At 46.8% G+C, this 12,500-nt stretch overlaps 1 protein-coding gene across 1 annotated transcript in view; it reads left to right on the top strand.

Annotated features, from left to right (window-relative positions):
- The window catches only part of LOC308138454 (dual specificity protein phosphatase 19-like), a gene marked incomplete at its 5' end in the record, with an annotated part of 31,241 nt that overhangs the window by 10,255 nt on the left and 8,486 nt on the right, over window positions 1-12,500 (top strand). Inside the window, 1 exon segment of the mRNA XM_080507566.1 lies at window positions 10,383-10,429. Coding sequence (XP_080363692.1) covers window positions 10,383-10,429 — 47 coding nt within the window.

Below are 12,500 nucleotides of genomic sequence, written 5' to 3'. Positions count from 1 at the left end.
AGGCTAAAGGAGGCTCTAAAGGAAGCATCAGTGTTTCCTAGGCTAAAGGAAGCATCAGTGTTTCCTAGGCTAAAGGAGGCTCTAAAGGAAGCATCAGTGTTTCCTAGGCTAAAGGAGGCTCTAAAGGAAGCATCAGTGTTTCCTATGCTAAAGGAGGCTCTAAAGGAAGCATCAGTGTTTCCTAGGCTAAAGGAGGCTCTAAAGGAAGCATTAGTGTTTACTATGCTAAAGGAGGCTCTAAAGGAAGCATCAGTGTTTCCTAGGCTAAAGGAGGCTCTAAAGGAAGCATCAGTGTTTCCTAGGCTAAAGGAGGCTCTAAAGGAAGCATCAGTGTTTCCTAGGCTAAAGGAGGCTCCAAAGGAAGCATCAGTGTTTCCTAGGCTAAAGGAGGCTCTAAAGGAAGCATCAGTGTTTCCTAGGCTAAAGGAGGCTCTAAAGGAAGCATCAGTGTTTCCTAGGCTAAAGGAGGCTCTAAAGGAAGCATCAGTGTTTCCTAGGCTAAAGGAGGCTCTAAAGGAAGCATCAGTGTTTCCTATGCCAAAGGAGGCTCTAAAGGAAGCATCAGTGTTTCCTAGGCTAAAGGAGGCTCTAAAGGAAGCATTAGTGTTTCCTAGGCTAAAGGAGGCTCTAAAGGAAGCATCAGTGTTTCCTAGGCTAAAGGAGGCTCTAAAGGAAGCATCAGTGTTTCCTATGCTAAAGGAAGCATCAGTGTTTCCTAGGCTAAAGGAGGCTCTAAAGGAAGCATCAGTGTTTCCTAGGCTAAAGGAGGCTCTAAAGGAAGCATCAGTGTTTCCTAGGCTAAAGGAGGCTCTAAAGGAAGCATCAGTGTTTCCTATGCCAAAGGAGGCTCTAAAGGAAGCATCAGTGTTTCCTAGGCTAAAGGAGGCTCTAAAGGAAGCATTAGTGTTTCCTAGGCTAAAGGAGGCTCTAAAGGAAGCATCAGTGTTTCCTAGGCTAAAGGAGGCTCTAAAGGAAGCATCAGTGTTTCCTAGGCTAAAGGAGGTTCTAAAGGAAGCATCAGTGTTTCCTAGGCTAAAGGAGGTTCTAAAGGAAGCATCAGTGGTTCCTATGTTAAAGGAGGCTCTATAGGAAGCATCAGTGTTTCCTAGGCTAAAGGAGGCTCTAAAGGAAGCATCAGTGGTTCCTATGCTAAAGGAGGCTCTAGAGGAAGCATCAGAGCCTCCTTTTCTTTGCTTATTGAGAATTCAGACAGTCCTCATCATGGCCGCTACACAAACACTTCCAGGGTTCAGTGAAAGTCCATAGATAAGGAGTGAGGAGGGACATTCTGGACAAACCCCCCAGTGTCGGTGTCGCTGCTGCTTCAACCCATCAGATTTTGATATTGGCGACTCAGAGCCTTCTAGCAGGCCGAGCATGACGTGAGTCGACCTCCAGAACTTTCATTAAAAGCGGTCGCTTTTTTTATTCATGCAGCTGCAGGGGGAGAAGAGACGTGATAGATATTTTTTTATTTGCAAAGGTATTTATTCTGATTACACGAGTATCTATCTGTGATGCAAATGCTTTTTATACTGTATTTCTACATGGTAACATGGTTTTTGTAGCCACAAAAAACGTTATTGAGGGTTGTTAATGACTCAGACCATCAGTGAAGGCCTGCCTCTGAAATGCACGGCCGCCACTGTGTAGATGAGTACCGCTGCTGTCACCGTGACGGAGCTGATAGCTGGTGCAGTATTCTGGGAGATCCGCAAATTCTGACCTCATGGGAGAACAAGCAAACCACACAAAAACCCTGCATGGGTTTTCTCCGTGAGCTAATATCCACAATCCAAAACACACGATGATTTAGACCCCGCTTGCACGATGTCCGTTTCCACGGAAACGGCAAAAACACATAAAATAACGTCGCTTTCATGTTGGGCCACTAGTGGGAGCTGTTGGCTGTTTTTGCTATGAACACTAACAATGGGAGTATACAGGCCTTCTACAGGACAGACGACCAAGTTGGATTGTTAATATGATGACTGTCAATTATGAAGTAAAGTTTCATGTAACAGCACCTAATTTGTTAAAAAAAAAAAAAAAAAAAAAAAAGGTGTTGCATTTACACTGCAGCAGTGGACACATAATGTAGTTAGTGTGCCGGGCCACCGGAGGGCGCTGTTGCTTGATTTTGTAGTGAAACCACACAGACGTGAGAACAACGAGCTCTAAACGTGAACAAAATGAAGAGACCCTGACATTCTAGTGGACTGATGACGCATCGGATGCTATCAGGGGAGAGTCTCGACTTTTAAACTGCCAATATGGATGATAAAACTAGAAGACGGACCGCGAGTCAAACTGTTGTTGCTTACTGAGCATGTGCACAACAACCTGCTACTATGACGCTGGTGCTCAGGACCAGCCATTCAGTTTAGTTTTCTTCACTTTCTAATGAGATGGAGTCTGAGCCCTTTCCAAAAAGTTGTCTTTTCAATGGTTCTGAGTAGAGCCGCAACAACGAATCGATAAAATAGACTACATTCCATTATTGAAAGTGTTGGCAAGGGATGTCATTCTAGATTCGTTGTGTCGCGGGGTTTATGCGTCACTCGCCATGTTGTAGAGACGTTTACTTCACCTTTGGAGCTTTGTCAATGCTGGCTGACTGAAAAAAAGTTTTTAAAAAAAGGCGGAACCTGTGAGCAGCGACCAGGAAAGAACGACACCCTGAACTGGTCAACCTGGTCCCACCAAGCTAGGAGCTTAGAGAGGATTTATACTACTTTTATTTTGACATTTCTTTGTATTTTGTACCAGAATGTTTCATTAAATTTGACTTTATGTTGAGATTGTAATCATTTTCAGTTCTAACTGTTTGATCTTGTAAAAATATGGACAATTTCATTCCACACACTGTGACCACGACAAAGAAACACTTTGAAGTGTAAATGTAAAGGTTGTTATAACAATACTTGACCAGTCTGGTCACTCAGGATGAAACTGGACTGGATGTGGTCCCTGAACTACAGTAAATCTTATTTAATACTTATCTTCCATACATCTTACTGTATACATTTTGTATTGGTTCAGTTATGTGCTTCTAAATAATCATAACATATTTTATGTTTTATTTTGTTCAATATCAACTGCTCTTACAATTTGGAATCTTTTTTTTTTTTAACCAATTCAATCGATTAATGGAAAAAAATAACCGACCGATAAATCGATGATTGAAATAATGGTTAGTTGCAGCCCTGGTTCCGAGCACCAGTGTCGCAGAAACGAACACCCAGAACACTATGAAACATTAGCATTTTCACTTGGAAACGTGTAAAGGTGGCTTTGATTAGGTCGGTTAGAATTTGCCAGAAGTTGTGAGTGCGTGATGTGTGTGAGTGTGTGATGTGTGTGAGTGTGCGATGTGTGTGAGTGTGTGATGTGTGTGAGTGTGTGATGTGTGTGAGTGTGCGATGTGTGTGAGTGCGTGATGTGTGTGAGTGTGTGATGTGTGTGAGTGCGTGATGTGTGTGAGTGTGTGATGTGTGTGAGTGTGCGATGTGTGTGAGTGCGTGATGTGTGTGAGTGTGTGATGTGTGTGAGTGCGTGATGTGTGTGAGTGTGTGATGTGTGTGAGTGTGCGATGTGTGTGAGTGTGTGATGTGTGTGAGTGTGCGATGTGTGTGAGTGTGTGATGTGTGTGAGTGTGCGATGTGTGTGAGTGTGTGATGTGTGTGTGAGTGTTAGCATCACGAGGGCAGGCTGCACCCGGCTGTTGGTCCTGTTCTGTCTGTGACGGTCTTCGGCTTCCTGCGAAACCCCTGAGGACTAAAGCTGGTACAGAAATGACACAAAGCAACATGTTCTTGCTCCACATGTTTTCAGAAGAAGCCTCGCCGCTTGTTTTCAGAACTGAACGCGCTCCCCGTGTGAGCGTGTTTGTGATGTGTCGTTGCCAATATGCATCTCAGCCACTGATTCTGATGCGACTGCTTGAGGCAATCATCTCGCTTTTAGTTCACATTAACATGACGGGCTTAAGCAGACACAGCTCCCGACAAGCAACCTGAAAAGATTCTGTAGAGAGTGTGGAGAGTGTAAATCTCCACACTGGCCGGGCCTCTGCTTGTATAGAAGTTGATGCGGCTCCACTTCTGGACATTAACGCTTGTTACACTGAGAGCGTCGTATATCAGAGGATTCCTGCTTGTCCCAGTCACTTCTACACACATTTACTTGGAACGTGATTTATTCTTTGGCTTTGGACCAAGATAGCTGCGAGGAGGTCTACCATTAGATTTACTGCCCTGTATGAAGCCCCGCTGCCTCTTGGTGGTCTTGGTGGTGCTAATTAGCTTCCCATTAGCCTGCCTCTGTCTGTCGGTGACGGAGTGGCTTCATTCTCTGCTTCTTCATTTAACTGCACCTTAACTCCAACCTGCTGAATCTTTGTTTCCGTTGTCTGTCTGTCTGTCTGTCTGTCTGTCTGTCTGTCTATCTGTCTGTCTGTCTGTCTGTCTGTCTGTCTGTCTGTCTGTCTATCTATCTATCTATCTATCTGTCTATCTGTCTGTCTGTCTGTCTGTCTGTCTGTCCGTCCGTCCCTCTATCTATCTATCTATCTATCTATCTATCTATCTATCTATCTATCTATCTATCATTTAGGAGGTTTTTGAGCCAAAAGAAGAGAGGAGACATGTTTAAAGTAAATAAAGCGCAGCTCTGAGAGCAGCAGTAAATAATCAACAACTTCACATTCGAGTCGTCTCATTTTAAAGCTTGAGACGCAGCATCAGCACTCTTCAAGGAACTAAGCACACAAGAAGAATAGTGTCACACAAACTTTTTATTTCCCCCCCCACAAAAAAAACAACAACAACAGAGAAATGATGGAATTCAGTCTTGTTGTTAAGTCGCCTTACTGTCGTTCCGTGTTTCCTAAAAAGCTGTAAAAGTCCTGGCATCCCTTCATCTTTTCACACACGTGTCAGCTTCAATCTTCCATGTCTGTACTGACGAGACATATGGGCCGGAGCTGGCTTTTCTCCAAACACACACACACACACACACACACACGCACACGCACACGCACAGGCACACACACTCACTCAATCCTCTCCGATTTGGACTCGCCTCTCCACACTGCATTTGGCATTACGTGAAAGTGGCTTGGCTTTAATGCAAAGAGTGCAAATGTCGCCTCTTTGAAGGCGGTAATCCGCTGCAGAGAATCCAGCCTGGAAGTCTGGAGGAAGCCCTGCCGTCGCCGTCTATTTCCTGCCCGTGTGTCTCCTGTGCTTAATAAGACGCTGCCGTCGTCATGAGGAGCTGCTCCACAAACATAAAAATAAGACTCTTTGTACTTCGCTAAACTTTTTTATGAACACAATCAAGACAGGGAGACACTGGACAGACGGCACAGCTCACTGCAGGACCAAGTACATGGGAACTAAATGTACCTATATGTGAGTAGAATGAAAGACGACGATAACATGATGAAGAAAAGCATCATGACTGGCCACATGAGGAAAAATCCCACAAATCATCCAACACTTTGTGAATATTCCAAGAGGACGGACCTTAAGCCTTTCACTTTAATGCTACCTTGAGAAGTATGTTTGAAATCTTTTTCTTACTCTGCTTTATCTGACCTGCGGATTGTCCGGCTTGCACGCTTCTGTTTGTGAAACTAAACCTCAGAGGGAAAAATGACCTTGGGGCATCATGAGATTTGATTGGCAGGACACTGATCAGCCATAACGTTGTGCTTAATGACGTTCAGGAACCATTTTGCAGTCAAACAGCTGCGACCCATCAAGCCAGAGACGCCTGTGCTGTGGTATCTGGTGGTCGCAGCACATACGTACATTCAGTACGTTAACTGTTGGATTGGAACACACCTCCCCACATCCCTTGTTGAAACCACTCACCACTGGTTCACTGGTTGCTGGTTCACCACCTTTGGTTCTTTGGACCACATTTGATAGATCCTGACCCCTGCAGAGGAGAAGCACCCCATAAGAGCTGCAGGTGATGGAGATGCTCTCACCAAGTCACCTCACCTGCAAAATTGAGTTGTTGCTTTTTCGCCTTTTTGTTATCGTGTTATGTTTCACTCAGATCCAGAGGTTTGGCACATCAACGGCCCAATGCATCTTACCTGCTGATCGGGGCCACGACAAAAAGATAATCACTGTGCCATCCACACATCTATAGCTCAAACCCTAACCCGATATCCTGTGCAGGGTTGAGCGGTCTAACTCTGGGCCAGGGCAGAAAACACCTGCACAGGTGAGGACAGGTGAAGACAGTCAGACTTTGACATGCCAGGACAGATGAGGGCAGGGACACCTGGACAGGTGAGGGCAGGAACACCTGCACAGGTGAGGACAGGTGAAGACAGTCAGACTTTGACATGCCAGGACAGATGAGGGCAGGGACACCTGGACAGGTGAGGGGAGGGACACCTGGACAGGTGAAGGTAGGAACACCTGCACAGGTGAGGACAGGTGAAGACAGTCAGAGTTCGACATGCCAGGACAGATGAGGGCAGGGACACCTGGACAGGTGAGGGCAGGGACACCTGGACAGGTGAGGGCAGGAACACCTGCACAGGTGAGGACAGGTGAAGACAGTCAGACTTTGACATGCCAGGACAGATGAGGGCAGGGACACCTGGACAGGTGAGGGCAGGGACACCTGGACAGGTGAGGGCAGGAACACCTGCACAGGTGAGGACAGGTGAAGACAGTCAGACTTTGACATGCCAGGACAGATGAGGGCAGGGACACCTGGACAGGTGAGGGCAGGGACACCTGGACAGGTGAGGGCAAGAACACCTGCACAGGTGAGGACAGGTGAAGACAGTCAGACTTTGACATGCCAGGACAGATGAGGGCAGGGACACCTGGACAGGTGAGGGGAGGGACACCTGGACAGGTGAAGGTAGGAACACCTGCACAGGTGAGGACAGGTGAAGACAGTCAGAGTTCGACATGCCAGGACAGATGAGGGCAGGGACACCTGGACAGGTGAGGGCAGGGACACCTGGACAGGTGAGGGCAGGAACACCTGCACAGGTGAGGACAGGTGAAGACAGTCAGACTTTGACATGCCAGGACAGATGAGGGCAGGGACACCTGGACAGGTGAGGGCAGGGACACCTGGACAGGTGAGGGCAGGAACACCTGCACAGGTGAGGACAGGTGAAGACAGTCAGACTTTGACATGCCAGGACAGATGAGGGCAGGGACACCTGGACAGGTGAGGGCAGGGACACCTGGACAGGTGAGGGCAAGAACACCTGCACAGGTGAGGACAGGTGAAGACAGTCAGACTTTGACATGCCAGGACAGATGAGGGCAGGGACACCTGGACAGGTGAGGGGAGGGACACCTGGACAGATGAGGGCAGGGACACCTGGACAGGTGAGGGGAGGGACACCTGGACAGGTGAAGGGAGGGACACCTGGACAGGTGAAGACAGTCAGACTTTGACATGCCAGGACAGGTGAGGGCAGGGACACCTGGACAGGTGAGGGGAGGGACACCTGGACAGGTGAGGACAGGTGAAGACAGTCAGAGTTTGACATGCCAGGACAGATGAGGGCAGGGACACCTGGACAGGTGAGGGCAGGGACACCTGGACAGGTGAGGAGAGGTGAAGACACTCAGACTTTGACATGCCAGGACAGGTGAGGGCAGGGACACCTGGACAGGTGAGGGGAGGGACACCTCGACAGATGAGGGCAGGGACACCTGGACAGGTGAGGGGAGGGACACCTGGGCAGGTGAGGGGAGGGACACCTGGACAGGTGAGGGGAGGGACACCTGGACAGGTGAGGACAGGTGAAGACAGTCAGACTTTGACATGCCAGGACAGGTGAGGGGAGGGACACCTGGACAGGTGAGGGCAGGAACACCTGCACAGGTGAGGACAGGTGAAGACAGTCAGACTTTGACATGCCAGGACAGATGAGGGCAGGGACACCTGGACAGGTGAGGGGAGGGACACCTGGACAGGTGAAGGTAGGAACACCTGCACAGGTGAGGACAGGTGAAGACAGTCAGAGTTCGACATGCCAGGACAGATGAGGGCAGGGACACCTGGACAGGTGAGGGGAGGGACACCTGGACAGGTGAGGGTAGGAACACCTGCACAGGTGAGGACAGGTGAAGACAGTCAGAGTTTGACATGCCAGGACAGATGAGGGCAGGGACACCAGGACAGGTGAGGGTAGGGACACCTGGACAGATGAGGGCAGGGACACCTGGACAGGTGAGGGGAGGGACACCTGGACAGATGAGGGCAGGGACACTTGGACAGGTGAGGGGAGGGACACCTGGGCAGGTGAGGGGAGGGACACCTGGACAGGTGAGGACAGGTGAAGACAGTCAGACTTTGACATGCCAGGACAGGTGAGGGGAGGGACACCTGGGCAGGTGAGGGGAGGGACACCTGGACAGGTGAGGACAGGTGAAGACAGTCAGACTTTGACATGCCAGCACAGGTGAGGGCAGGAACGCCTGGACACGTGAGGGCAGGGACACCTGGACAGGTGAGGGGAGGGACACCTGGGCAGGTGAGGGCAGGAACACCAGGGCAGGTGAGGGGAGGGACACCAGGGCAGGTGAGGGGAGGGACACCTGGACAGGTGAGGGCAGGGGCACCTGGACAGGTGAGGGCAGGAACACCTGGACAGGTCTCCAGCCAATTACAGGGCAGAGACAAACAACTGCACACTCACATTCACACTTTGGGGCAGTTTAGTGTCACCAGTTAACCTCATGGTATGTTACTACAGGAGGGTACATGAGGACACACACACACACACACACACACACACACACACACACACACACACACACACACACACACACACACACACACACACACACACACACACACACACACACACACACACACACACACACACACACACACACACTCACTCCACAGTGTTTTTTTCTGAAATGAATGAATATACTTTAACCCCAAAGTCCCTGGTTTCCTTAAATCTGTAGATTATTTTAAATTCCCTCCAGTTGCTTTCAGTTCGTCGTCTCCTCGACACGGCGGTGACCCTCCAATCCTCCATTGCCGTCGTGTGTGTTGCGGCGTCCTAGTTAAAAAAATAAACGGTCGGCTCGACTTATCGCGTCGCTTTTTGTCTTTTAAGCGATTTTCTGCTTCTGTCAGCTGAAGCAGTCACTCAGACTGCTGTTTGTTCTTCCTCTGCCTCCTCCATTAGTCTTTGACCTTCTTCCTCTGCTGCATTAGCCGTTCAGACTTGTGCTGTTTTGAAGGTTGTTGTCATGAAAACGCCGTCACTTGCTCTTTTATATAAAAATCATAAACTTCCTCCTCTGCTGCTGGAGATAATATTGAATGTTTATTTCAGCATTTTTTTTTTTCTGAGCACAGTCGTGTGCTGCTTTATAGATCATTTGATTCCTATCCCAGTTTTTTTTTCTTCTTCTGTAGCTTTAAGCCATTTTGCTGTTGGTTTCTGCTGACTGATATCTTCCCTGCTCGGCATTGCAGCTGTTCACAAAAGGGTTTTTATATCTGAACGTCGTCGAGTGAAGCCATATTGGTGCTGATGTCCTGCAGCTTTTGCATTTTACTGCCAAAATGTCCAAATAAAATAAAAAAAACCCAACAACGACAACAACAAAAAAACCAACTTATTATAATGTAGGATTGGGTTTATTTGTTTAGAAGTTACTGGGTGTTCTCAGTTTGATTGAATAAGAAATAAGACTGAAAAAAGGGTTCTTTCATTGTGGCTGTATCTGTAACCTAATAAATAATAGCCTGGATAAAACTGTCATGTTTCACAACAGCCTAAGGTCACATCTCTTCAATCTTCTAAAATCCAAAGAAGCCCAACTAGAACGGTTCCGTTCAAATAAATCCATGAACAGAACAAAAGCTCAGATATTAGATGTAAAACCAAACCATTATTCAAAATGCATCTTAATTCTTTAAACGATTACATTTTGTCAAAAATAGCAGGGTACTTTAAAAAAAACAAAACCTTAATATAAGATATGCTACCATGAAAAACCTTGGTATTAATATAAAAATCTAAAAATGATGATACTGTTAAAAGTCCCACGGTACAGTCAGAAAATATCACGCGGTGTGGTAGTGTATGGTTTCATGAAAATAGAATGTTGTGCATTATGACGCTGTTGAAAAATGGGGCGCTGCCAAAAACAGAACTGTTCGACATGTTGGTATAACTGCAGTGTCATAGTCATACTGTGATGTGCTGTTGTGTGGAATAACAGGGAGGAACACTTTCTTATAGATTGCCTCTGTCATGCTGCAATGATGATAGTGATGAACGTTCTAATGGAGGTGAGGCGGTGTTTGACGGGCAGCTGAGGCCGTCCGTCCTCTTCACCCACTTGGTTCTGTCTCCGCAGCCTCTCAGGATGCAGCGCACGACGTGGACACCCTGGAGAGACATAAGGTCAGTGCGGGGATCAATAGCGCGGGCATGCCCTTGCCTTGTTGCGATAGCATGTGTAGTGACATGAGGCCGTGCAGGTGAGCTCTGTGCCGCCGGGGGTCGTCGGCCGGGGGAGCGTCATGACTCATGCAGTGACAGTTTAGCTCAGCAGAGGGAGTAAATGATTAGAGTCAGCCCCCCCCCCCCCCCCGCCGCTCCCAGGCACCGGCAGACTGCTGCCCGCGCCGTCTCAGGATGATGAATTAGTGAGATTACAAATACCTTCACTTCCTCTTTATGGGCTGGAGCGTGGACCGCCTCAGAACCAGACCCACCCAGGATTCTCACTTAAGCTTTTAAAGCTGCGGACGTCTGGCAGTTCGCCCGCGTGGGGGGGGGGGGCGGGTAAAAAATACCTCTCACCAGTCCAGCCACTAAATAAACACTGTTACCAGAGTGCACGGGGATGAACACTTGGTGGTTCTCAGCTTGGACTGGACTTCACCTTCTCTCTCCGAGTTCCAATAAAACTGGGAAATCAGAAAGACTTCACCCTCAAGTCAAGCCTTTTTTTTGATCCTACCTAGTATAATGTGCAGTGAAATGCTTTGACGACATGTTTTACACCGAAAAATAGGATAGAAGAATAAACAAATAAAGAAACATTTAAATTTAGAAACACAAGTAAAGACAATAGCACAAAATATTACAATCTTGATAATAATAAAGGAAATTGAGGCACACAAAATATAAGAGGTAAATAGATGAATATACAGTACATATACGTATATATAAAATGAGGTAGACCCGTGTCAATAGAAGGCAAATCATCAGGTCTATTTTTCTCGTTTGGGCAGGCGGAAGAAGCTCCTCCTCATCCTCTCGGTTTGCCTTCAGCCAGTGGTATCGCCGCCCTGCTGGCAGCAGAGAGAACAGTCAGTGACTGGGGGAGAACCAGAATCAGAAAACGTTGTTGTCATTGACATAAAACAACGAAACCTTGTCGGTTGCAATCAGACTTCTTGGAGCAGCAGATAACGAGGAAGAAGATACACATTTTGAATAAAAATAGTATGACAACAACTCTTAGATAAATAAAAACAGGTACATAAAACAACTCATCAGAATGTGTTTACATTAGAATCGGGATTATGGGCCCAAAACGTTTTCCGTTTTCACTTTGAAATCATTGTGGTGTCAACAGCACCTCATGCCCATTACCGCCAAAAGTAGTGTCATTAGAATAGTGCATTACTTATTAATGTGTCATTACCAAAACTGTTTCTGAGTGAAATTGAGTTTTAAAGTAATTCCTGCTCTGACTTTACATTTTGCACAAACTTTTCGGAAATTCGGTCGTTATTAAAAGACATTTATGTTAAGGGGAAGACTCATTTCATAGTTCATATTATCAGTCAAAGTTCTGATTGTCTGCATTGCTGCAGGAATGTTTTCTGCTCCTTAATATTCAGCAAATGCATCACTCTTGTTCTGATGAATTACCTCAACACTCCAGAATGAACCCAGATTTTCTTTCTTCATTCCGCTCACGTTTTCACTTCCCCATCAAGCCTTTTGTAAAAGGAGGTAAGAATGACAGGTGAATATTAAGAGTCAGCATCAAGTCAGGCCGTCCCTGTGTCATTTATCACCACAGTTTCAGATTTCAAACAATAAAAATCGAATTATATGGTTTGGGAACGGAACCAGGGAACCATCAACGCACTGTGGCTTCAGGTCGGGGCGCCCCAGTACCTGCATCCAGGTATCAGGTATTCAGGTTTCTAGCTATCAGGTATTCCAGGTATCTAGTTATCTCGGTATCTAGGTGTCTAGTTATCTGAGTGTCGAGTTATCTAGGTATCTCATTATTTAGTTATCTAGGTATCTCAGTATTTAGTTATCGAGGCATCTAGTTATCTAGGTGTTTAGTTATCTAGGTATCTCAGTATTTAGTTATCGAGGCATCTAGTTATCTAGGTGTTTAGTTGTCTAGGTATCTATGTATTTAGTTATCTAGGTATCTAGTTATCTAGTTATCAAGGTGTCTAGTTTCTTGGTATCTCGGTATCAAGTTATTTATGTATATAGT

This window comes from Blennius ocellaris (assembly GCF_963422515.1).
Source record: "Blennius ocellaris genome assembly, chromosome: 13".
NCBI lineage: Eukaryota > Metazoa > Chordata > Actinopteri > Blenniiformes > Blenniidae > Blennius > Blennius ocellaris.
This window is presented reverse-complemented; position numbering and strand designations above follow the sequence as displayed.